Source organism: Pygoscelis adeliae, unplaced genomic scaffold (genome assembly GCF_000699105.1).
Source record: "Pygoscelis adeliae isolate BGI_AS28 unplaced genomic scaffold, ASM69910v1 Scaffold218, whole genome shotgun sequence".
NCBI classification, from domain to species: Eukaryota; Metazoa; Chordata; class Aves; order Sphenisciformes; family Spheniscidae; genus Pygoscelis; species Pygoscelis adeliae.
The window spans coordinates 166,224-190,687 of NW_008825433.1; the positions used below are offsets into that span (position 1 = coordinate 166,224).

At 37.8% G+C, this 24,464-nt stretch overlaps 1 protein-coding gene across 1 annotated transcript in view; it reads left to right on the forward strand.

Annotated features, from left to right (window-relative positions):
- Positions 1–22,095, forward strand: part of SPAST (spastin) — a 42,492-nt gene extending 20,397 nt beyond the window's left edge. Inside the window, exons 6-17 of the mRNA XM_009331086.1 lie at positions 496–629; positions 953–1,046; positions 3,872–3,946; positions 5,213–5,284; positions 5,802–5,877; positions 6,407–6,498; positions 8,301–8,380; positions 9,227–9,269; positions 9,917–9,996; positions 12,666–12,736; positions 14,639–14,679; positions 16,360–22,095. Coding sequence (XP_009329361.1) covers positions 496–629; positions 953–1,046; positions 3,872–3,946; positions 5,213–5,284; positions 5,802–5,877; positions 6,407–6,498; positions 8,301–8,380; positions 9,227–9,269; positions 9,917–9,996; positions 12,666–12,736; positions 14,639–14,679; positions 16,360–16,482 — 981 coding nt within the window. The 3' untranslated portion in view covers positions 16,483–22,095. The remainder of the gene's footprint in view (positions 1–495; positions 630–952; positions 1,047–3,871; positions 3,947–5,212; positions 5,285–5,801; positions 5,878–6,406; positions 6,499–8,300; positions 8,381–9,226; positions 9,270–9,916; positions 9,997–12,665; positions 12,737–14,638; positions 14,680–16,359) is intronic.
- The last annotated feature ends 2,369 nt before the right edge of the window (positions 22,096–24,464 follow it).

Here is a 24,464-nt window from a genome sequence, read left to right on the forward strand (position 1 = left end):
CTCCCCCCTGCTACTCCCACAGTAAAGTAGAATGAAGAGCAGGACGGACAGAACATAAATGTGGTTAAGCATTATTGCTGTTATAATATGAAGGCTTTTAAGTGGCCTGTTAGCAAAGTATGACAGCAGTAGAAATTCTTGCTTATAGGTATTGAGAATCTGAAACAGTTTGTGATGCTCTATTTCTAGAGTATGCTGGGGGAAAATACTGTAGTTAAATCTAATGAATTATCTTAAAAAACAAACACCCACCCACCCCACCCCAAATCCCCAAAACAAAATCAAACCAAAAAACCCCTCTCCACTGGAGCCTAAGACATTCTACCTGTGGCTGAATATGATAGTATGATCTGTAGCAAAATAAAGCATCAGAATATCTGGTATGGGTTAACGTATTAGGTTTTACTGGAGCATATGAAATGTAAAAGTAATTTTGTTAACAGTATGCTTTAAAAGTATCAAGTTGTTTTTTTGTTTGTTCCCCCCCCTCTCCAGGCTGCTCCTAAAAATAGCAGAACAAATAAACCTTCTACTCCTACCACTGCTCCTCGAAAAAAGAAAGACTTGAAGATATTTAGAAATGTGGACAGTAATCTTGCTAATCTTATCCTGAATGAAATTGTTGATAGGTAAGTCTGAAGAAAAGTAGGCTTTTCAATGGAGAAAACCAATTTTTTGTTCAGTACAGTCTTGGTCCACTTAGAATGAAAATTACTACTTTTTGTTTGTTGTGGGTTTTTTGTGGGTTGTTTTGGGGTGGGGTTTTTTTGTTGCTGTTACTTTGGCAAAAGGATGAAAATTCAAATCAGAAATGCTTATCTTTTTAAATGCTTAGCAAGTTGTAGATTTCCTCAAAAGGGTTCTGCATAGTCAAATGCATTAAATTAGTCAGCTGCAGCTGAAAAAGAGTATCTCATTGTTAGACTAATTAGTATTCCATTTCTTTTGTTAGTGGGCCAGCTGTCAAATTTGATGATATTGCAGGGCAGGAACTGGCTAAACAAGCTTTGCAAGAAATTGTTATCCTTCCTTCTCTTAGACCTGAGGTAAGCAACTGGGTTTTGTTATCACTGTGTCACAGAATTGAAGAAATGTATTGTGCTTCACACATGAAGTGGTGATTCTTGAATCCTGTCTTTACTGGTTATGACTGTTATGGATAGCTGTGTGGTGATAGCCATCTTGGAAAAGGAGAATGAAGAATCTGTGTCTTAAAATACTACCATGAAATTCCTTGTCTTCTGGTTAGTCAATGTTGGAGGAAGTGACCAAGGCAATAGCTTTAAAAAACAAAAACACCCCAGCAAACCACAAACCCCTAAAAAATCAAACCAAAAAAAACAAACCAAAAAAAATCCTGAAAATTTGTGAGTTGACGATTCCAGATAGCTATAGCTGTGTGTCCAACCCTCTATGGACACGTAAAAGACAAAGCCCATAATTGGAAGAGTGAAACAGATGAGATTTGCATAGGTAAATTAAGTCACGACACTATCTGATTTGAAAAATATTAAATTGGTATTGTGGTCATGTTCTCTGTGTGGATGTTGGTTAGACATTCTGAATAGTCTATTCACAGCAGGAGAGGATGCCAAGAAGTGTAGTAGTGAACAAGCAAGTATACTGAGGCATGTAACATTTGAGGGCAGATTTCCTCTTTACTTGGCTGAGTGGAAATTGGTCATTTAGGCTTTTATTTTATTTATCATAGGTGGTACCTCAACTACTGTGACTGCCTAGATTCAGGTCTGGGCTATATACTACTGGAATTTTCTGAGCCACTTTTTTAAAAAATTAAATTGGTCATTTTCTAAAGCTGGACTTGCTAAAAGTTGCTGAACTCCTGCAAAAATTGCATGCAATGATTTACTGCAGTGCTGATTATTCAAGCAAAATTACTGTTTGTTTGCTTGTGGGTCTCTTCTGTCACGTTGATGGGTGACTGGAGTTGCTCTGTGGTCTTCCTCTTTCCTTTAATGCAGTTTCTCGTTCTGAAGCATTGTGGGGAAGAAACCCTAAACCTGGCATAGCATCATAGGAGTACTAGCCCTGAGGAAAACAAAGCTTTGGCATCAAATATGCATGTTCTGGTATTCTTACGCAGAAGGAAAATGTCATTGTACCGTCTCTGTTATTACAGTGCTTTAGTATGTTGTTTGTTGTTCAGTAACACTAATACAATGAGCTGGGTGGGAAGGACTTTGAGATGTGAGGCTTGGAATAGTTATGACTTTTCCAATAACAGTTGATATTTTCAATAAGGTCGTCTTCTTATTGCTGTAGCTAGCAATGAGCCTGACCTTGGTGCAGGTTGAGATATAACAAGGACAGAGAATCCTGCGAATTTTTAAACATTCCTTGGAAGACAAGAGGTTGGTTTTATTCCTTGTAAATGAACATGGTAGATGTGGCAACTATAGGGGAATATTTAGCAAATTAAATACTACTTCAGTTTTAACCTTAATGAGTTTTGAACTCAAATTCTTATTTAAACAAGCCAATTAATGGTATTTTTGTAGGAGAGCAAGAGTTGAGGTGAATAAACAGAAAACACTGGCTGCAACCATTTCAGCAGTAAGATGCTAATAAACTGGTAGCAATTAGTCCAGACCATGTTTAGTATAATTAGCCTGTTAACAAAAACTTTAAAAGCCTAGTATGTCTCAGTGATAAATGGCAGTTGCAGCTGAACTGTGTAGGTGACGATCAAGGTGAGGGAGAGTTGCAGATTTGGTCTGGACTATCTGAAAATGGTGGAACTCGCAAAGAATGATTCCAAACAAAAGAGGTCAGGCAGGAGATGCACATGGTGGTGTGCAGCATGGAAAGCAGAAACACTTGAGGAATGTACTCATCCAGGTTAAAACGCTGCAATACGTTTGTAACGTGGGTGGTATGTATTAGTGAATAGGATCACACTGGATAACTATTTTTAGCGATCAAAGTCAAGCACAAACAAAATGCTGTGAACGATGAAATAATAGAGAAAATGCATGTTGGTCGGTCGTCTTAGAAACAGTACACTGGTAATGGAGCCATTTGTTATCATGGATATTGTGGAAAGGAGTGCATGCCGACAGTGGTGTTTAGACATGGTGTGTGTATGTAAGAGACTCCCTACTATTCCTTTTGGTTGGTTGTTGGAATTATTGGAAGCTGGAATGGAGGGGTGAGTGCGGGACCAAAAAAGGAACTCCAAAACTCTTGAGGAAAGTGGTAAAGATGAAGCGCTGGGGAAAACAGGCTACGGGAGTAACTAAAAGAGATGTACTCTATGAGAATTTGTAGATCTGCTTGCTGTGATGCTACATAGATGGGTGCAGTTTTATAGCGTAGGAAAGATGAATCCAATGCAAAGTGAGAGGGAGGAGATTATTATTAGTAGCATTTAGAGAAAGTAGGTGGTTGTTAAGTAATATTTTTAAACAGTTTCGGTCAAAGCTTGTCTTCTCAAGTTTCATTTAATAAAAAAAAGGGAAAGATGAAGGGGTTCTTCCATATGGAGTTAGTGGGAACATTGCTTTAACTCTCTTACTACACACCTGCATTCCCCCCTTTTTTGCAGTTGGTGCTTCAAACTTGTTAGGCTGGTCTGTCTTGTGGGATGTGTTACTGCCTCTTATACTCCTTTCACAGTGCCTCTATGCACAGAATGATCATGACGTAATGTAACTGTTGTTTGGGAAACAATAGTGATGTGCCTTAGGTCGTTAGTAATAGAATGTAGTTCTCTAAAAACCTGTACTGTTGTAGTACTGCTACTATTGCTACCACTGCTAGCCAGTGAGCAATCTTAAATCGTTTTCTTACGAAGGTAAATCAGCAGTTTCTTTAAGTCTTTGAAGGTCACTTATGATGATGTACCCTTCAGTTATTTACAGGACTTAGAGCTCCCGCACGTGGTTTATTGCTGTTCGGCCCACCAGGAAATGGGAAGACAATGCTGGTGAGAAAATTACTTCATGCATGAGTTGGTGTATTAAAATGTAACCATGAGGGGTGGCTTTCAGTTTGGGTGTTGGAGTAATAAACTGTATAGTCTTCCTGGATGTGTTATGGTGCCAATTTAACACAAAAATGCAAAATTGTTCTTAAGTGTGGATTTTACGAGGGAGGGAATTGCTAAACTATTCTCTGTTTAATTCTTTTCAATATCGCAAGTAGTATTTTAAAACTTAAACCGGCAAGTCCAAGTTTCATTTTCAGAGAGAGTAAAAGTAACATGGTTGATTGTTTGTGTACAGCAGTGATTAATCACAAATGGTCTGCTCTCCACTAAAACATACTGGAAGTGCATTTTGGAAATGGGGAAGGAGCACAGTAGCAAGAAAGGGGGTTGTCTCAATTCCACACTGCTGTGCAAAGAGCATAAGTGCTGTGGAATTGTCTGGCTGCTGCTTGTTTTCTCAGCCTGATGTGCTAGATTCGGGGAACTGGAGTGAAATGGCTGTGCATCAGCCAGGGAGCATCGCGTGTCCTGATGCAGCTGAGCTGGGCGCATCGTCCTGCATCACATGGCGTGGCTGCAGCTGCACGCTCCCTTTGCTGATACTGAAGCTGGATCAGCTCTGAAGCGCAGGAGTGTGAATATTGAGCAGCTCACTTGGGCTCATCTGTTGCGTTTTACGTACTGGAACATCATTGCTAATCACTAAAATTAAACTGTATAACCAGGGAATCATAATTTTTTGAATATGGTGGAACTGTTAAAGAAGAGGGTACTCTGTATGAGCATTCTGGCTGAACTGATTCTTTTTCCTAGCTTTCCTCTGAAAACAGTTTTTGTATAGATAGGGTAAGGAAGAAGAAAACCCCATGATTTTTAATGTGATTGATCCAACTGCTGCCCTAAATTACTGCCCTAAATTACCACCCTAAATTAGTTAAAACTGTTTCAGATGTCTACTCAGGATACATTGAAAGGAGCTGGAGACTTGTATTCTTCAGTAAGCAAGTTGTAGTTGGCTATGGAGATGATGTGATTAGAGGAGTTTAAGGGAGTCTGGAAATTTCTCTAGTTGTTCAGCTGCTTATCCGTTCTTATTTGTAAGTGGCCTGTACAGAAGTTCTCTGTAGCATCTACAAGGTGTTCCCTTTGAAGGAACAGGGGTTTCCAAAATCGTCAATCAGGACATGAGTGCTAGCTACAGAAGCAGAGAGGTATCTTCAATGCAATGTTTTAAAAAATACTTTTTTTTCCCCCCTCTCCTAGGCCAAAGCAGTTGCTGCAGAATCAAATGCTACTTTCTTTAATATAAGTGCAGCAAGCCTAACTTCAAAATACGTAAGTAGCAGCTGTAAATTATATTGATCTGAAAACACACATGCTGTAATTGGGGCTTAAGAAGGCCAGAGACTTCTGATGAGTCCCTGGTGAACTGTTAGCCTATAGTGAATGTAAGTGACTTGCGAAGTAAAAAATTTTTTTATGTGCTTGTGATAACTCAATGTCAAAGGCTTTTGCAGTTCAGGATGACCCTGGCTGTCATATAGATAAGTGGTTGTGGGTTTTTTCTTCTTTAAAACATAAATGAAGTGGGTCCCAGCTCCCTTTCGCTCTGATAATTTAGGCACCAAAATTTCTTGACAACTCAATTGTGATCATAAGTGAAGTTGCGATGTTTCCTTTAAGACATAAACAATACTGTCATATGTAATACTGAACTAGCGATAATCTGAGTGTGTATGAATGGACTGAGTGTGGCTGGTTATCAGCAAGATTTTCTGTAGGTCCTTATGTTAGCTCTCTTGTAATAAACACTTTCTAGACACCCTCTAAAACCAGTTTATTGTTGTTTTAGGTGGGTGAAGGGGAGAAACTGGTGCGTGCTCTATTTGCAGTAGCCAGAGAACTACAGCCTTCTATAATTTTTATTGGTAAGACCTTAAATATTGTTGACTTTTGTGTATTTTCTTAAATATTTTGACTTACTAAATGGAATAATTGGGTAAACTTCTTTGGGTGATTCTGCAGTGCAGAGCAAGTGTTTCGGATGTGACCTGCTGGCTAATCAGTAGTTCCGTATAGAGCATGTTACATTACTGTTATGTTATTTAATTGGTGTTAATAGTGGGAAGAAATGCCCTTAAAAAACAACTGCTGTACTACCTTTACAGAGTAAGTCCATTTATGTATTAAACTTCAAACATGAAAATGGGTTTTGCTTGTCCTGAGTTGCAGTTAATTATCAGCAGGATTTTTTTCTCTCATCTGTGCTTGGTGTTACATATTCAAAGGGCAACACGTTATACAAGCTTTTAAACTTAGTTACTAAGATCTGTCTGTCTCCTACTGAATAAAGATCTAATCTCTCTTACTGGAACCCTATGTTAGCAGAAGAACTTAGGCAAATAGGAAGACCTTGATGTTGTATGCTTAATTGAGATGTACTTCTTTGTTTTTTAGATGAAGTTGATAGCCTTTTGTGTGAAAGACGAGAAGGTGAACATGATGCTAGTAGGCGTCTAAAAACAGAATTTTTAATAGAATTTGATGGTGTAAGTATTTAAGTCTTGGGTATTGTTTGATTTAGCTGAATTGGCTAATGTAGTGGGTGCCAGTACAAGCTACAGATGAAGCACAAAGAGGATTTGGCTGCTGGGGCTTAGCTCTGTCCCGCTCCCCCCCGACCTTGGTCGGCAAACAGCTTTTTTCTATTGCTGTTAATTTTTCACCTGCTTACTGTAGTATTCTGGAAACCAGCCTGGGGTGAAAGGTGGTAATCTGGAGATGAGGTGAAATAATGGGTTGAAAGACTGGACAGAGAAGAAAGGATAACAAGTGGCAGTAAAGGAGCTGTGAGAACAAATGTTCTTGCAGGGCAAGAGGACCACTTGAGGGTTAGTCAGAGTTGAATCCTTGTTTGCATGTTTTGGTGAAGCACACCTCTTCATTCTGGCAAAGTAAAAGAAGATTAAATGGCTTTTAAGTAGTGTCTTTTTGGTTTTTAAGGGATATGTGTCACAAAAGCACTGTCAAGGGTTAGGGCGAGACTTTGAGGGATAAGGATTTCAAACAGACTAGTTCAGATCATGGTTATACACAACTCTGACACATCAGAAGGATTAATTTCTGTGTTAGTATGCTTTTTATTGAGCTATAAATTTTTTCTGGGCATCATGACCTAGAGATGACAGGATACAGTAAGAATATATTTAATAGCATGTATGTCATATCCAGGAAAAGGAACTGGGTTTCATAGTTGGGGGGGAACAAATGAATGTCAGAATATTTTTTTGTCACACAGCACTGTTTTTCGTATTGAACAATCTTTGTTTATATTCCACTAGCACAGTGGAATATTGCTACAGTGGTGAAGCAATAGTAACGAGGTACAGGAGAAGATAACTATATAGAGAGACAATGAGATCAGGAAAAACTTCTCCAAAGTGGGATGAATCAGGACAAATAATGCAATGTGATAACGATATTCAGAAATTATTACACAAACACACATTTTAAGTTTTCTCTTAAAATGAAAAGGAGAAAATTAAACATAATTAGTAAGTTAGTTACACCTTGATCCAAAGTTTGCTGTATCATACAATATTTTTGTGGAGCTTTTTGGACTCTGTAAGGCAGCAATGAACTTAAGTCTATGAAAGATTGGACACTAGGTGAATAATAACACATCTCTGATACCCAAATGTTTTCTCTGAAGTCTGGAAGCTGTAAATCTCCATATTCTTGAGTATAAAATCAGGTCTTGCAATTGAGTGAATTGGGGGGGGAAATTACTGTGTCTGTGTACTATTGAATAGCTTCTCATTTTGATTACTCGCTTCTTGCGAGACCCGTATTAGATGAATCTCTGATCTCATTTAGTGGTTCTGGCTGTACCTTAGTCTAAAGTTTGATTCTCTCTTTCTTTGTAGGCTTCAAAACAATATTTGGTGTTAAAACCCACAACAGCAGAAAGTCTCTAGCTTTTTAAACATAATTATCTCTGGATGACTAAACTTCTGAGTGCTTTTTGTAATCTCAGTTTTCTCCAGCATTGTAACATGCAATTCCACAGCAACATTTGTGCTCTTGCAAGACTCTCTTCAAGCAACATAACTTGGGCATAGTGTCCTGTGTTTACATTCCTTCTTTTTCTTTTTTTTTTCTTTTTACTTTTTCCTAGTTTGACTTTACATTTATCTAAAGAATGTTTTAAAGCTAACTGCATTGGAAAAAAAAAAAGCATAGACAGTAAGATCCCATCAGTGTGCTGAATACACAGTAAGTCTCTTACTGGTTTTGTTGTATTACTGCTTGATGTAAACTGAAAGCTGTCTTGCCTTTCTACGTTACATAGGTGCAGTCTTCTGGAGAGGACAGAATACTTGTGATGGGAGCAACAAACAGGCCACAGGAGCTTGATGATGCTGTTCTCAGGTATCAAAACGTCCCTTCCTTTCTTTGCATACAATAATATGATGCTCATTATGAATTGCAAGGTTTGCTACTTAATGTCTTGGTTGTTTTAAGTTTTGGAGTAAGCTGTTCGGCAAGGTTAAATTATTTAACCTCTCAAAGAGGTGCCTGACTCTTCTCTTTTGGGATACATCTGCACAAGCGTGATGGCCTTGGGACTATCTAAAACAGCAGTACCTGTTGAGCTCAAGTCAGCATTTTATAACCCTCTTGCATCTTATATATTGCTTTTTTTATTATTTGGATCTTAATGGCAGGATGAAGGAAGAAATTTGACCAGTGAAATCCAGTATTTATTCTCTGTGAATATTGGACTTCAGATGTCCCATGCAATTACAGATCTTGCTGTAGATTTGCCTTAGGACTTTTTTGCTACAAGTTCTCATACTTTCTTCTCTTTTCATTCTTGGTTGAGGAAAACGGGCATGTCAGCACTGTCTGGACAAATAAAACACATCTGTAATGATTCCAAAGACTTTTTGTGTACAGTGAAGAGATGCTTCATTTTGTTGGTGGTAGTCAGTGGTTTTTCTACCTTTCGAGTGTTTCCTCTCTGGGAGGAGTCTCATAACTTCACATAAGAGTAAGGTGACACCAATGGCTGGTGCATATTGTTTGTTTGCTTCTTGGTTGGGGTTTTTGTGGTTGTTTGGGTTTTTTTAAATCTGTAGTTCTACTCCCTAGAATTTGATGATGTAAGTAAAATTTTGACATTTATCAAATCAAATGTTAGGTCTGTATGCGCTGAAAAGTTACAAAAGTGTGTGTGTGTGTTTATATATGTTTTGTGGTTTGGTTTTTTTTTAGACGATTCACCAAACGGGTATATGTGTCTTTACCAAATGAGGAAGTGAGTATTGTTTCCCATGCATTTTCTTCATTTTAAGATCAATTTTATTAAAAAAGAGTATAAAATATATTTCATAGGCTATTCTTAACTTGGCCTAGTGGATGATTACAATTCTGTGAATTAACTTCTGGCCCAGCTTGGCCATATACACTGTGCTTTAATTCTGGCAACTATCTTAAGTTTTTGCTTTTTTTTTTTACATGTGCTAGTGGCAAATCTGGTAGCAGCTATGCAGTATTTCTTGGCTAGTGAGGTGTTGCTTACATACTGGCAGGCATGGACAAGTCTGAAGTAGGGCTTGCAGGAGCATGTTTGGTTGGCTGGAGAAGAGTGTTTACTGCGAAAGATGAAAGTGACTTTCTTAAAGTAATGTTTTTCGGCTCAACAGCAGATTAGGGCTTTTGATGAGGATTCTAATGTATTATTCTTTAAGTAGTTTGACCCTTGATCTCATTGTTACCAAATCCCTGTCTCTTCCCCTGAAGAGATGATAGTGTACGGTCTAATCACAAAAGCACTATAGGCAAGTTTAAACTAGTGAAGCACGAAAGCTAACCTGACAAACGTGTAGTTTTGTTGTTGCAACAGAATTTTAAGTGTACCGTGAAAAATGAGTTTTACATCTGATAAACGTATCTTCTTTTCAGACAAGATTGATTTTACTAAAAAATCTTCTAAGCAAGCAAGGAAGTCCGTTGACCCAAAAAGAGTTGGCACAACTAGCTAGGTAAGTATTTTGTAACTATACTAAATAAATATACTCGTCTACTGTATTCTTTCAGGCTGTTTTATTCATTCAAAATGCAACTAATGTAAATCATCAGGTAGTGACAACGCTTGCTGAGAATGAATTGCATGTGTTTTGGGAAGATGGTCTCTTGTCAGGCTGTGTGAAAGTGTTTTTATATATATAAAGCACATATATGTGTGTGTGTGTGTGTGTGTATATATATAAAAAATCCCTACACCACCTGGCTAGGTTTCTGTTGTTGAAACGTGCTCGTTAGTGCTTTTCTTTCTTTCTGAGGAGGGAGGGGGATGCTTCTCTCCACCCATCCCCGAAGCAGTCTAGCTCTCCTTCCTGATGCAAAAAGGCAGTACCAGTTTTGCACTTAGCATGCATTTCGAATCAAAAGCAACTTTTCTTTGCTTGTCCATTGCTGGGTTTGTTGAAGGTATTACCAACATAGCAGAGCTGGTATGGATATTTTAGATTCTTTTCAATTTCATATTTGATTGGGAAAATGTGGGTTAAGTGCCCTTCCTATTATGAAACGAAGTTGTTTTATGTCTTTCATCATTAAGATTGACACAGTACTGCTGTTTGTCACCCTCAGAAATTAAATGTAATGGGTGTGAAGGAAGTTAGACTAAAAAGCAGGTAGAGCACCTAGGGCAGGAAGGAATGAAAACAGAGCGTGAGATACCAAAAATATGCAAGTGGATGTACCTCAGTCTCTGTTTCACTTTGTGGTAGTACACAGGAGGTGAGTACAGTCTTGGATGTAGCATTTGTCAGCTTCTTAGTAACATCACAGAAATTTGATGTATAATCCAACTGAATAAATGCTCTTTGTACTTGAAGGATGCTAGCTCAGGCTATGTTTAGGCTGCAGTAATAGCTAACTGGAGGAAAAAGACTGTGTCTTGGATTCTAACTGCAAATTTATGAACCAAATTACAAATGCAACTTAATTACACTTTTTTTAAAGGCTTTAGATAAAATATAAAAGTTGAGGGTCCTGCCTGCTTCATCTGCCATCTTTCTTTGTTTTGAAAGAGAGAGGTATTTAACCTCCTTCGTGATTTTGTGTTCTTTTGCTCCACTGCAACTTTTCCTATAAACTACGACAGAATTAACAGTCTCCAGAAGACTGAGCTATGAAGCTCTTGTTGCTGCAGCTAGCCACTGCTCTACAAGCAGGGTGGGGGGTTTTTGTTTTTAAATTTTTCTTTAGGTAACCCTTACTACTTCTTTTCACTTACCTTGGCAGTATGTATTGGTGGCTTCCTGTTTCAGTGGAGACCTTTAACCTGCAAAGTATTTAATTTGTTAACTTGGACATTAAGTCTAATTCTGGAGAAGCTCCCATAGAGGTTGGGTTCTTGGTTTGATTAGTTTTTTTTTTCTTTGTGGTTGAAGATTTGGATGATCTGTATGTCTGCCAGTCTTATAATAAAAAACCCTCAGTAGATAACAACACAATTTATCTTCCGTTCAGTTCACTTATGGAATACCTGTACATTTACACTATATTGTTTCCCAAATCAATGGGAAGCGTGTCCAAGATAAACATATAGAACCTGTTTCTTTCTGAATAAGGACCTATCCACTGTATTTCACTTCCAAGGTGAATTATAATTCTTATTTGAAGCTAAATGTGTGAAGTGTTCAGGCTTCTGCAGATAACCGCTGAGGCTGTGGCTCAGGTTGTTGCAGCCATCTCAAGTCCCTTGGTTGGTTGTCGGTCATTAGCAATTCCTGGTTTAGGCTTTAATGTTGGAATCAGTTGGTGAGTCAGACTTAGCTGTGCTAGAGATCATTTTCCATGTAGAAACTATAGGAGGCTGTTTCAGTACTCTGCTAAAATGCAGACTGTAAATTCGGAGAGTTGAGAAGCTTGCCAAGTGCTCTGAGAGTACAGTCTATCTGTTACCAAACCTTCAACACTGAAAAAGGTCTTCCACCAGAAATAATGCTGTCTGTACTGTAACTTGCTAAGCAAAGCGGTGCTGCTTTTCAGATTTGTATTTACTCTTCTGGATTAGTAGAATTCTGTACTCCCTGGAGTCCACTGGTCAACTGCTACCATGGCTTTCCATTAAGGGCATTACTGCAAAACTGTCACTTATTTTCAAAACCAAACACTACTGTTAGATATATATTTTTTTTTTTTTTTAGTAATGCCTGCTTTTGCCCTTTGTCTGGCTCTGATGTCAACTACAAGTGCAGAGTTTTATTTAGTAGACTGGTCATGTGATCATACCTTAATAAATGTGTGGTATTGGGTTCTCATTGTATTGATTGGGCTGAAAGAGTACAGGACAGTTGAGGTTTTGGTTTTATAATCTATGACAAACTAGTGGTAGGGCATTCTCGTAACAGAAATAGTAAACGTGCTTGAGGTTAGTTTTCATCTACAAATTCAAGTTGTTTGCTATCTTTTTGCTTTTCCTAGAATGTTATTTGGGATTTGAATATCTGTACTTCAAATTTAATCTGAGAAAGACTTAAATATAGAACACTTAGCTGATTTATTAAACTTGCAAAGTAACATCAAAATAATACTTTTTCTGATTAAGTAACATTTTAATCATCTTCAATTAAATTGATACGGTTTGAAGCAGGTGGCTTTTTTTTCTTCCTCCTTTCCCCCACTTTCTCCTTTGACAAAGAATGACAGATGGGTACTCTGGAAGTGATTTAACCGCATTAGCAAAGGATGCAGCGCTGGGCCCTATTCGAGGTAAGCTGCGTAGCTTTTTATTTAGGTTTTGAAAAAACTCAGTGCCCTTGATATTAGTGATATTATATTTTCCTACATCTTTAGATTTCTTAGACCTCTGAAATTAAGCTTTTTAGATTGGATTTTGGTCTGTTCCTCATGATAGCGTCTTTATAAGACTTACCTTGCACAAAACCCTTCAGTACCTCACCATGTGAAACAGACAGTTTTTGTGTCTTAAGAGGAAAGCAGGGTGAAGTGTTTTTCACAGATTTGTGGGTTTTTTAACTAGTTCATCTTTCCTAGGCTGGTGTCAGTTCTGGTATATCTAATTATTACTTAAGTAATGCAGTCCGAGACTGCTATTTGTCTTTATAAAGTGGGCAGACTTCTTTCAAGTCTAAAGGAAGGAAATACTGAAACAGAAGCAATTTTGTGTTTTGGGGTTTTTTTAGATATGGTTTGAATGGCATAGCTTTTTTTATTTTTAAATCTTCTTAATGTTGAATTGTGATCCAGATGACAATTGTGACTTAAGTAGAGTTTTACCTGTATTTGTTCTTCCTCTGACATTTCCAACTTCGAAAAAAGACAATTTTAATGCAAAGTGAGTACTTCTTTCCAGCGCCCCTCTTTGCTGTTTCACTAGCTAGTTATGTGTCCAGTAGCCACATCTGAAGGGGCTGATTTTGTTTCGTGGAGATCAGTAGTGGAATTTTGTGAAGAAAAGATTGTGAAGATTTGATGTTAGTTTTCTGTTTGCAGATACATTGTCCTACCTGGCAGAAAGGTACAAAGGCAGGCAGAGCAGAAGTGTTCTGTAATATCAGCCTATTACATGTAAATAAAAGTTGTTGCAACTCTCTTAAATGATTTATGGGAAGGAGAGGTCTGTGCGTGTTTTGTGGGTGTGGGTTTGTTGGTTTTTTTTTCAATTGAGTCAAAAATCCTATAGCATGCAGTTTTGCCAGTGCGCCATCTCTTTGAAAGCAGCTGCTGGAAAGTAATGTTTTTTTTCCCACTTACTTTCAGCTGTTGAGACTGTAAGGCACATCTTCCAAAATCCTGCATAATAACTGGGAAACAGAATTGCATTAAATAGCTCTCACAAGAGACGACATGTCTCCTAAGACTTTGAATATATTTATTTAGAGTGGTTGAATTGATAATGTATGCATTTAGGCATGCAGGTTTTACTTGGCTGATGAATCACGTCACGTGCAAGTCCATTTTGATAAAAGACCATGAAATGTTTTGCTACCTATTTCTTCCACCTGCTCCTGGCTTCCATATAAAACAATTTATTTTTTAAAATGTTTTTTAACATCAGCCATGCCAGTCCTGCCTAGATTCTTTTTCTTGCACCCTCAGAGCAAGAAGTTTGCTGTAATATGTTGATACTGTAACAATATTACAAGTAAAAAAAAGGTGAAATGGTGAAGGATACGGGAATGATTAGATCCCACCAGTACTGCACAGGGCAAGAAGCACTCTTGTGTGCCCTGCCTGATTTTTATGTCTGTATTCTTGGCTGACGCTACCTTTCTGTTTCCTGAAAATTGTACCTGTTTGAGCGGTTAAGGGGGTTGTAGGTACCAGGAATAATATGGGGGAAGGCAGCTCTGTTAAGCTTGTGTGCTGTTCCCCATACTTTAGGAAGAAGAAAGTAGTTCTGCTACCAGTTTGTACTGTATCTGCAGTGATTGAGTGTGGGAGCAGCCTGGTTGAGGAGCTGATAAATGGGGAAGAAGGAGGTAGAAACACCGTGTATCTTTCTGTACGGGAGATGATGGTTGAGGCAGAGAGGTATAATTTTTAGCTGTGGGGTTTTTTTCAGAATAAAAGTGCTTTCAACATGCTTTAGTTGTTAGAAGTGATGAAAGTTTTCTTATGAAACTCACTGATCTTCCTTTACTTTTACAGAATTAAAACCAGAACAGGTGAAGAACATGTCTGCCAGTGAGGTATGCTGTTCTAGCATTGTATTTTCCCCTTGGAATAGAACGCATGCTCACCAGAAACTTTTACGGTCCTTTTATTTACACATAGTATCATACAAAATACCTAGCATAATTTTTTGGGTGTATTACCCTTTTTGATTACTACTTCATCGAAGAAAATTCTTTTTAAATAGTGATTGAGAAGAAAATCTGTCCTCAGATGTCTGAGGTTCTTTGTGTAGTTTGTTGGTTATCAGGCTTAAGAGCACCTCTTTTTCCGATAGTAAGTCTCTGCTGTTCCTAGTTTCAGCTGACTGTCCTATTTTTTTCCTTTGCACCAAACTGCAACTTGATCTGTTACCTGTCAGATGATGCCAGAGGCCTGGCTTTTATTTTCTCGCAGTGTTATTCCCGCAAAACATTCCCAGAAGTATTATGTCAAATGATTTATTTTATTTCTTACCCCCCCAGCCCCCTGTCTTTACATAAAGCAAGTCATCTTAGGGAGAACCTCTGAGGGATTTTAAAACAGATTTGTTTGTGTATATGTATAATATTTACATTCATTCACAGGGACCATCATAAAGGAAAAAAAAAAAAAAAAAATTACATTAAGTTCCTCACCACAAATTGCATCTGTAAACATCAAAAGAAAAGGAAGAGTTTGGTCCTGCTTATAAAAGTTTCTGTTCAAATGTGTGTGCAAACCACAGTTATGTAGGGGAAAATGAAGCAAAACTTAATTCCCCCGTTGCTTTCTGTGTTTAGCCTGAGATCATGGCTAAGGCTATGATAAGCTGAAAGGATTTGTAGCAGGAAGATGAGAACATCTGTGATAATTTGTTGTGAATGCAAGTTTACCTCCAATAGTCTGTAAATACTAGTCCCAAAGAAACATGGGGCATCGTCTCCAATTGTAATGTTAATACTCCTTTAATAATGAGACTGCTTGTTCCACACACTTTGGTTATCTCCCATCATGTCTGGGCATTTCTCTGTATGGGAAATGTCGGCTTGTAATTGTGTCCTCAGCAAAGAACTGAAAGGCATGTGTTGAATCAGAGAGGTTAGATAACTGGGGTTACTTGGCTGACAGCACACTACAGTCTGAATACAGTTGTGTTGTAAGGGCGGGAACTTTCAGTGCCTTACTCTCCTGGCATGCGGAGGTATGCCATAAACATGTTAAAAAATCCCATGTCTTACTCTTTACTCAGTCCTGTGTCCTTGTGCACCAGCTTGCACCACCTAGTGAAACAGGAAGTAATAACGCAATCTCATGGGCTATTAAATAACAAGGCAGACATTATGATTACCAAATGTTAGTTTATTAAAAACGGTAAATACTGATAGTCTTAAATTACAAGACTCTTGCATCAGGTCATAGAATCACAGAAGAGCCCAGGTTGGAAGGGACCTTGAAAGATCATCTGGTCCAACCTTTCATGGGAAAGGGAGCCTGGATGACATTATCTCGCACCCTGCCCAGTCGTATCTTGAAAACCTCCGGCGATGGGGACTCTACCACGTCCCGGGGGAGGTTGATTCCAGTGAACGACTGTTCTCACTGTAAAAAATTCTTCTTATATCAAGACGACGCACTCGTAGAATACGTTTTGTTAAAAGCGAATACTGAAGCACTTCTTGAATAAACTGAAGTACATAAACCACTTGTGATCCTGATGTCTTTCACTTTTTGTTTAGATGAGAAATATCAAACTATCAGATTTCACTGAGTCTTTGAAGAAGATAAAGCGCAGTTTGAGCCCTCAGACCCTGGAAGCATATATTCGCTGGAACAAGGACTTCGGAGATACCACAGTGTGAAACACTACTTGAAGTGAAACAAAGTGCTGCCTAAGAAGCAATTGGTACAGACGACTGGAAAGCAGCCAGAGTTTACAGGACTTTACAGATCTTCAAGTATCTGCATTAAAACTTGAGATTAAGAAAAAATTACACAATGTGAAATGTGTTCATCAAAGCCTCCTTGCCATTTAGTGAGGATTTACAGTCTGTAAGTAAGAGCACAATAGGACTTGAGATAAGATTCCTAGCAATCCGATTATGGTTTGAACAATAATATATGTCTTTTGTTTCAGCTAGAAGGCTCTGATGATACTGATCATTGGAAAACCTTTTCCCTATGTTGTGTGTGTGGTTTTTTGTTTTTAATTTTGCCATGACACTGATGTCTGGCTTTCTTCCTTATAACTACTAACTTACAATGGGAGGTTTGTAAACCTTGGTTCAGTTTTTGACTTTTTTATCCTTAATGTGCCAAATAAAACAATTTCCCTATGCAGAGAGGAAGAACAGCACTGGGGAATTATGATTATTAAAATGTAAAAAGCAGCTGGTCTGTTATTATTAGTCTTTTTGTTTAGTTGTAATGTGACTGTATTGTTCACAGAACAGTTTTAAAGAAGACCTTTGATAGCAGAACAGCAAAAAACCCCAACCCTATAAAACCAATTCAAACTGTCTTAAAAAAAATAATAAATTACTAAACAAAAAAATAGACTAAGACATTCATTTACGGGCAGTATTTTCTCTTACCACATTTTGTAACACTTCCATTGGTAGAATGTTAGCTTACGCTTATGGTGTACAACTTGAAGCCCAGTTGATGTTTGAGAGAGTAGGTGATGCTCATTGTCAAGTTTCAGAAATGATGTGTTTCTACTCTGTGTTTTGGTCTGTTTACGATAATTGAAAGTAAAATTTCCATTGTGATAATTTTTTTAATCTACACATGTAAGCATTAAAATATGAGGCTACATGTTTAATTCATGGCACACTAATGTTTTATAGCTTTCATATGTTTTGGTTTATATAGTAAAGTATGAAACACTCAATTGATCTGCTTTTTTAAAAAGAAACTGCATCTTTGTACAAATACTTGTTTTTATTATATAAATGACAAGCTATAAAAAAAAAACACTTAAGTGAGAGCCTTTAAATACTGTAATAAAGGAAGACATCTTTGCCTTTACTTTTAAAGGCCTGACATCTTGTTTACAAATTCTACATGGATTAAACACAGATGTTTGCAAGGCAGAACACTAGGTCCTTGTTAGAGCAGGTTTGTGGCTTTTTTGTGTTTTTTAAAAGACAACTCTCCCAACTTAGTGACATTACAAAAATGCATATTGTTTACAGTTTTAACTAAATTGAGTTATAAGCTTTATTTGCTTTTGGTCTTAACAGAAAACGTTGTTCTTAATTCTTCATGTAACATTTTTTTATTGGTAGGAGTAAGTCAAATATTTCTGGGACTACTCACCTGAAAGTTGACTATAAATAATATATTATATATATATATATGGAAAAAAAAAACCCTAGCTGATAGATGCAGTGTAAGTATAGTAATACCCAGAGAGGACTCTGTGCTCACTGTGTAGTATTGGGTACTAAATAGCAGAAGCTGTGTCAAACTTTGGAGACGCACAGATGCATATGTTTGGGATTCTGTTTTTTTTGAACCAGAGATGCTTTTAACTGATCTTAAGATTAAAAGCAATTAAATAAGAGAAGATTGTGTTACACTAATATGCCTTTTGAAATAGTCTAACCAAACCACTTCTAGCCTTCTAAGGGTACGACTCTCAAATGTATGTCTGATGTAAATGAAACATGTGACTTCTGTTCCCCTGATTCACCTTCCTGGAGAAGTGAGAAATTCTAAAAGACTTCAGTTTCTTAAATCTCCTGTCTTGCTTGCTTTGCCTTAGTTCTGCCTTCAGTAGCCCATCTCTGTTGTTGGAGATTCCTGGCTGACTTGATCCATATTTGTCATAGACTTCATAGCACTAAGCACGAATATGACTTTTATTAGCATCTGCCAAATAGCTGAACAGCTAAGAAAGGCCCTTGGTCTTCCTATTCCTGAAGCTTGTAAACTTTCCTTGAGATCCTTCGCAAATGAGAACTTTGAGGGTAACACTTCTGGTTTTGAGTGTTCCTAAGTATTTGTTATCGAACTCTGTTTTCCTCCATTTAATTTTGAGGAATGTACTGGTATTTATTTCAAATACATACCTATTGGCATGTGATAGGTACCTGAAACGTAGAGGTAGAAGTTCCCATCTGCTAAAACGCCACCAGGATGCAGCACAAAGGGTCAGAAGACTGAGCTGCTCCTTCGGAAAGAAAAGGGACTGGCCCTTTCACTTGTTCGTACAACCAGTTCAGGTCAAGAGAATCTGTGTGACTGGTACCACTGCTTTTTGGTTATCTGTTCTGCCCCGACTGTTTTCTGCAGAATGGATGAACTACAGCTCTATAAATTACTTCTAGAACACAGTAATAAGAACTTAATTTTGTTCTGCAACATCAGCTTGCCCCACAGCTGCTGGACTTTTAGCCCATGACCAAGTGCCGTTTGGTTCATAAATCTCCTGTAAATGTCTGTCTTACGCTATTTTTGGAATAGTGTCTTTTAAGAATAATTCTGTTCCCCTTAAGGCGTTATCTCGCATCTTCTGTTTTCTTGTTTTACGTGTACTGAGTAAGTCCCAGCTCGGTGATTTTCATCTGTGTGTTGGATTAACTGTGTATAAAAGCAGATCTGAAAGACAAACAAAAAAACCACAACACCCCCCCACCCCCTACCAAAACACCTGTATTTTCCTAATCTGTGGTATTTTATATAGAACTTTGCAACTGTATTTACCATAAAATCAGATTATGTTCTAATACAGTATCTTGAATTAGGATAGGATAAGCAGGACAGCAGCTTGGATGCTTTTAACCTTTGCAAAGATTGGCATTACATTAGCTCTCTAAACTGCCTTTTTCCTTTTTTTCTTTTTTTTCTGAATTTGCCCACTGCTAATGAGTGACTTGACCCACTTTTTTTGAGATGATTAGGAAGCAGCTTGTCTGGCCCTCTGCAAGTGTGTTTTACTGACTTAAAGTCTAGCAGTTACTGGGGGGTGGAAAAAAACAAAACATAAGCCCCTGGTTTTTTAACAACCTTCTTCCTACATCTTTGCCTCTTCTTATTAAGCGGGAAACACACCTTTTGTCTTTCTACATGTTGGAAGAACAATGTCTTCTCAGGCAGCGGGTTGCTGCTTTTGGTGGCGTAACGGGAGGGAAAAACTCAAGCACTGTGTGATGCTTTCTCCTTAAAATGAAGATTATTCATGTGCTACAATGTTCCCTTTACTAATGTTGACTTTTACGTAGAGTACACCAAGCCTGTACAGATTCTCCCCTTGAGGTTAAGACAAAACCAACACTGAATATTAAAGATAAGCCTAAATTAGGATATTTGTGCACTTATAAGTCTCTCTGTCCTGTTAGTTTCTTAGACTTTATGGAGTTCAGTGTATTAGAAACAGGCATTCTGCCCCTGAGACATCTTACTGACTCTGCTTCAGAAAGTCAGTCGCTAGAACAGTTTTGCTGAATATGGCCCTGCGACTTACTTCATGTAGATAATAAATGTGATAGTTAACACTTTAAAATGGAGAAGAATGGGATCTCTGAACTGAGAAAGAATTTGTTGTCATTGCGCTAGAGGCCATTGCTGATTTCACTGTTAGATTCTCTCAAATGTTTTTAAAATAACAGGTTTTATGCATATAACTTACTCGGACAACCTCACCTTCTGGTGTAGAATAAATAGTACTTTTTCTATTCTAAACAAGCGGTTTTTAGCACTGCTTGGCACTGCTGCCAAGTCCATCTTGTGAAATTTAAGTACTTTGCACTGGGAATACTGAAGGCAGATATGCTGGCAAATTTAACTGAGATGTCTGTTCTGCAACTGCTGTGGAAAGCCACGTTCTACTGAAGGCTTCCTTAACCATCTATGGTCAAACTGTGCCCTAGATTCTTATGCTGCTTTCCTACCCAAGACACGACAATGCATAGTCGTGCCTAAGCCATGCTTATCCAGCTACTGCAGTGCTTTAGTGATGCTTCTGCAGGTGGCAGCATTGGGAGGTGGCAAGCACTATTGTAGGTTACAAATCTTCATTCATTGTCTGTGGCAGTCTCAAGCTTTTGTGATGTTTTTAGTGTTGGGGACTTCTACCAGGTATCAAGAATGGAATGAAAAGTAGCAAGCAGGTAGTGAATGCAACTAGTGATCTCAGTCATTGTGCTAATTAGAGGCAGTTGCTGATTTCATTGTTAGGTTCTCTTGAGCTGCTATTTAGTGTTGAAGGATGTTGTTTGACTCACCTACGTGAATTTTCATGCTTGGGATGATCTGCTGGTCATCCTAAGAGATGACCAATGGATCGGTGATTTTCGTTTAGAAATTTTTCTTTCAACATTCTTTTCAATATTTTTTCTTTTAAATATTGTAACTATTATTCCACAGGATGAGGAAGTTAAACTGTTGCTTCCTGCAAATACAAAATCATCTCCTGAAGTATGGGGAAACGTGTATTGTGTTTTTCCTGCTTCTCATGTAAATCGTTAACTGTCTTAGAGTGGAAACTGTTTACTTTGTCAGTAACTACCTCCTGAGTTCGGCAATAATTGGCAAGGTATACACTCCTCCAGTGGATTAAATGTATTGGCTAAACACTATGGGTTCTTCAGCGTTTGATCTTTTGATTTGCAAATTCTTGACATGATGCCTGGAAACTATGGTGATCAACCTTGTTTTCCTGTAAGACTTTCCTTGCCTTTGTAAGACGCGCTTCTTAAAATTCTGATTCAGAGAAGTGGCTGTGAGGAAAGAGGTCAACATTCTTTGTAGTTGGTTAATATAGGCATATTCTTCTAAGATGCTAGGGGTGTAGCCTCTTGGTCCTGCAGGTTTTTTTACCGTTAGAAGTGAGGAAGAAAGTACTTTATCTCATACTTGCACACCTATCACAGAGACTGGAAATACAGAAAGTGTTTTTGCCATGTGATTCAAATTTTTATTCCTGTGAAGGGCTAGTCAGTATTTTTCAGAAATCTGGATTAAAGCGATAAAAACCAAAGGTGGAAACAAAACACTATACCCCACCCCCATTAAATATATTGGGTGACTCCAGTCTGGGATGGGGTTAATTCTTGTATTTTGTTGTTTTGAAGCACTTTTGTTTCATTGTTCTTTTAAGAATGTTTTCTGAAATGTTGAACACCATTTTACTAATAAGCAATGTAAAAACGCATGATGAGCAGTCACATAGCTTTAGCTTCACAATAAAGTGTTGCATTTGTCCTGTTCTTACTGTTTTCTTATCTGTTTATCAGATAAAATGTCCAAAACGAAGAGCCTTTTCATTAGACCTGAAGCCTACTAAATTGCTGCTGGTTTTAAAAAAAAAAAAAAAAAAAAAAAAAGGGGGGGGGGGTGGTGTTGTGTACCAGGTGATGGAACAATAAATATCTAAATACCTCATTTAGTTTCTAAAGGACGTAACTCAAGTTCTTAAAACTAATGTAAACAGAAGTGCTGCTTCCTAAATAAATGTGCTGAAACTAAAAGTATGTGCTTATCCTAGTCTTGCTAAATCACAGTGAAAACCCAGAGGTTTCACATAACTAACTCTGGTAGTCCTGGTGAAGTCCTGAAAATAGCTATTTGGAGCCAATTTACTTAGTATCAAAATGGCACCTTTTATTGCGCTGCTGTTATTTTTGAGGTAACAATCTAAATTCTTCACTTATCCCCACATCTTACTGTTTGTAATTCTTTCTAGCCATTGTCTTGAGGCTGCAGCTGGACTGCTAAAAACTACTGGGGCTTTCTGTTCTTACGGTTACATCCTGAAGATAAGAGGGGAAAAAAAAAAGTTGGACTAGAGTTATTTTAATATTACGTATCTGGCAGCATTAGGGGTCTGTCAAAAAGCAGCCGTGACCACTGCCTTCAACATGTCATTGTATCTACCACTTTTAAAGCAAGCAAACCAAATAAAAATCAATACAGCAATCAGGAGAAAAACCCAATGTTTTGGACTGAAGCGTAAGAGCTATTGCTGCTCCTGTCAAGCATTAATTCCTTGGGATAGAGAGATACCATTGTTGTCTACGTGGGATAATTATCCAGTATCTCCCTCTGGCTGAAATGCCACTACTTGGAGGTAGATTCTGAACCACTGTAATTATTTCAATTAGCAATTTTGTGTACAGGTTACAGATACTCAAATAGACTTTTATTCTTGTAGAGGAGATGCTCACATAAATTTAGCGAAGAAGCAAGAGCCTGAAAACAATTTCCCAGCACTTGCTGTGTTGAATTCTACAGATTATGGACTTGGCAGCATGGTCTGAAGTGTGTTAGACTAGTTAAAAGATAAATGTCTTCCCATTCCAGCCAAGATGGTGTGAGAGAAGGCTCCATGCCTAGTGTCAGGTGCAGGCATATTTCAGATTAAATCTGTTTATTTCTGTATTTTAATGTTTTAAGTTTGCCACAAAAAGTGAGAAAAATTAGCTTAAGGTTTTGTGGGTTTTTTTTTTTCCACTCAAGCTATCTTCCTGCAAATTTCCAAATACTTTGCGAACTTGTGAAATCCAGCCTGTTTCATGCAAGGCTGCTATATGGCTCTGGAACAGACGAGTTGTGCAACCTTCTCCAAGTCATTTTTTTTATTCTGTGTGTAATGATAATACAGAAAATATTATGTAGTGGTGTGGTGAAGGCAGAAAGATATAATTTAACTAAAATCCATCTCTTGACACATGCGAGTGATTTATTGGTGCTGTGGTGTAGCAAAAAAAAAAAAAAGTGGGCATTTCAGAAGCCTACAACCAACCTAATGAGCAAAGTGTGTTGTTTTTACCAAATGCTTTTGGAGATTCCACTTTTTTTGCAAATATATATATTGTAAGCACAGTATGTTCTTTCTAATATTGTAACTTCTATTATTTTCAAATCTCATTTTAGTAATTTCTAAAAGGCCTCAAACTTGCCTCAGTTGTAAGACATCCTTGAAGACTGTTAGTTTTGTTATATGCAGAATACTTGTATCAGCTGTGCTATTAGTCATCGTATTTCTCTTCTGTGAATTGCAGAAGTGCAATTTCTTATGACTGTTTTCCTCTTCTGGGAAAAAATATGCTAAGACATGAAATAATCAAAAAGCCTGATAATGTGTCAATAATGAAGTAACCAAATAACTTTGTATTTGTGGAGCATATACAGATAAAATGTTGCCCCTGTGGTTCACCTGACTTCTGATTTCCTGGTTAAATTTGAGTGGAGGCAGCGGCTGCAGCCTGTGGAGAGTTTACATACCACAACACTGCAGTTGGAATTCTCTTACCTGTCATGCAAATTTTACAGACTGCAAAAGGATTTTTTTTTTAATTATTCCCAAAACTACTTCTGTACACTGGAAAAAAATTCTTTATCACAGTCAACAGCTTAGAATGAGCAGGTCTGAGACATTAAATACGTGTCTCGTGGAATACAATTACCTGTCCAGTCACTCCCAACCCACGGTCAGGTAAGTCTTTTGGTGTGTTTCACAGAACAGATTAGATGCAAATAACATTTTTAACCACTGTAACTATGGTCACTGGACAACTGAGTAGACCATTAAAAGACCAAAGACAGCAGTGTTACAGAAGGTTGTTTCAAGTATCTTCCTAGGCACAATAATCTGTCTTAATAAAGTATCTAGCTTCAATTTTTATTCCTACGTCTTTTCACCCATTTCCCAAAGGCAATGATAAAGAAGCTGTCTTGTGACTAAATCTTTCTGTACGTTAAATCCCATGGAGGTGTTTTGTAACACAGTTTTTTTTTAACCGAGCTATCCTAACTTCCAAGAAAACTTCAGTTCTGTATTTTGTTCCTTCTGACAGAAACTATGGGGCACAGTTTAGTAGTGTGCTAGTCAGGTCGC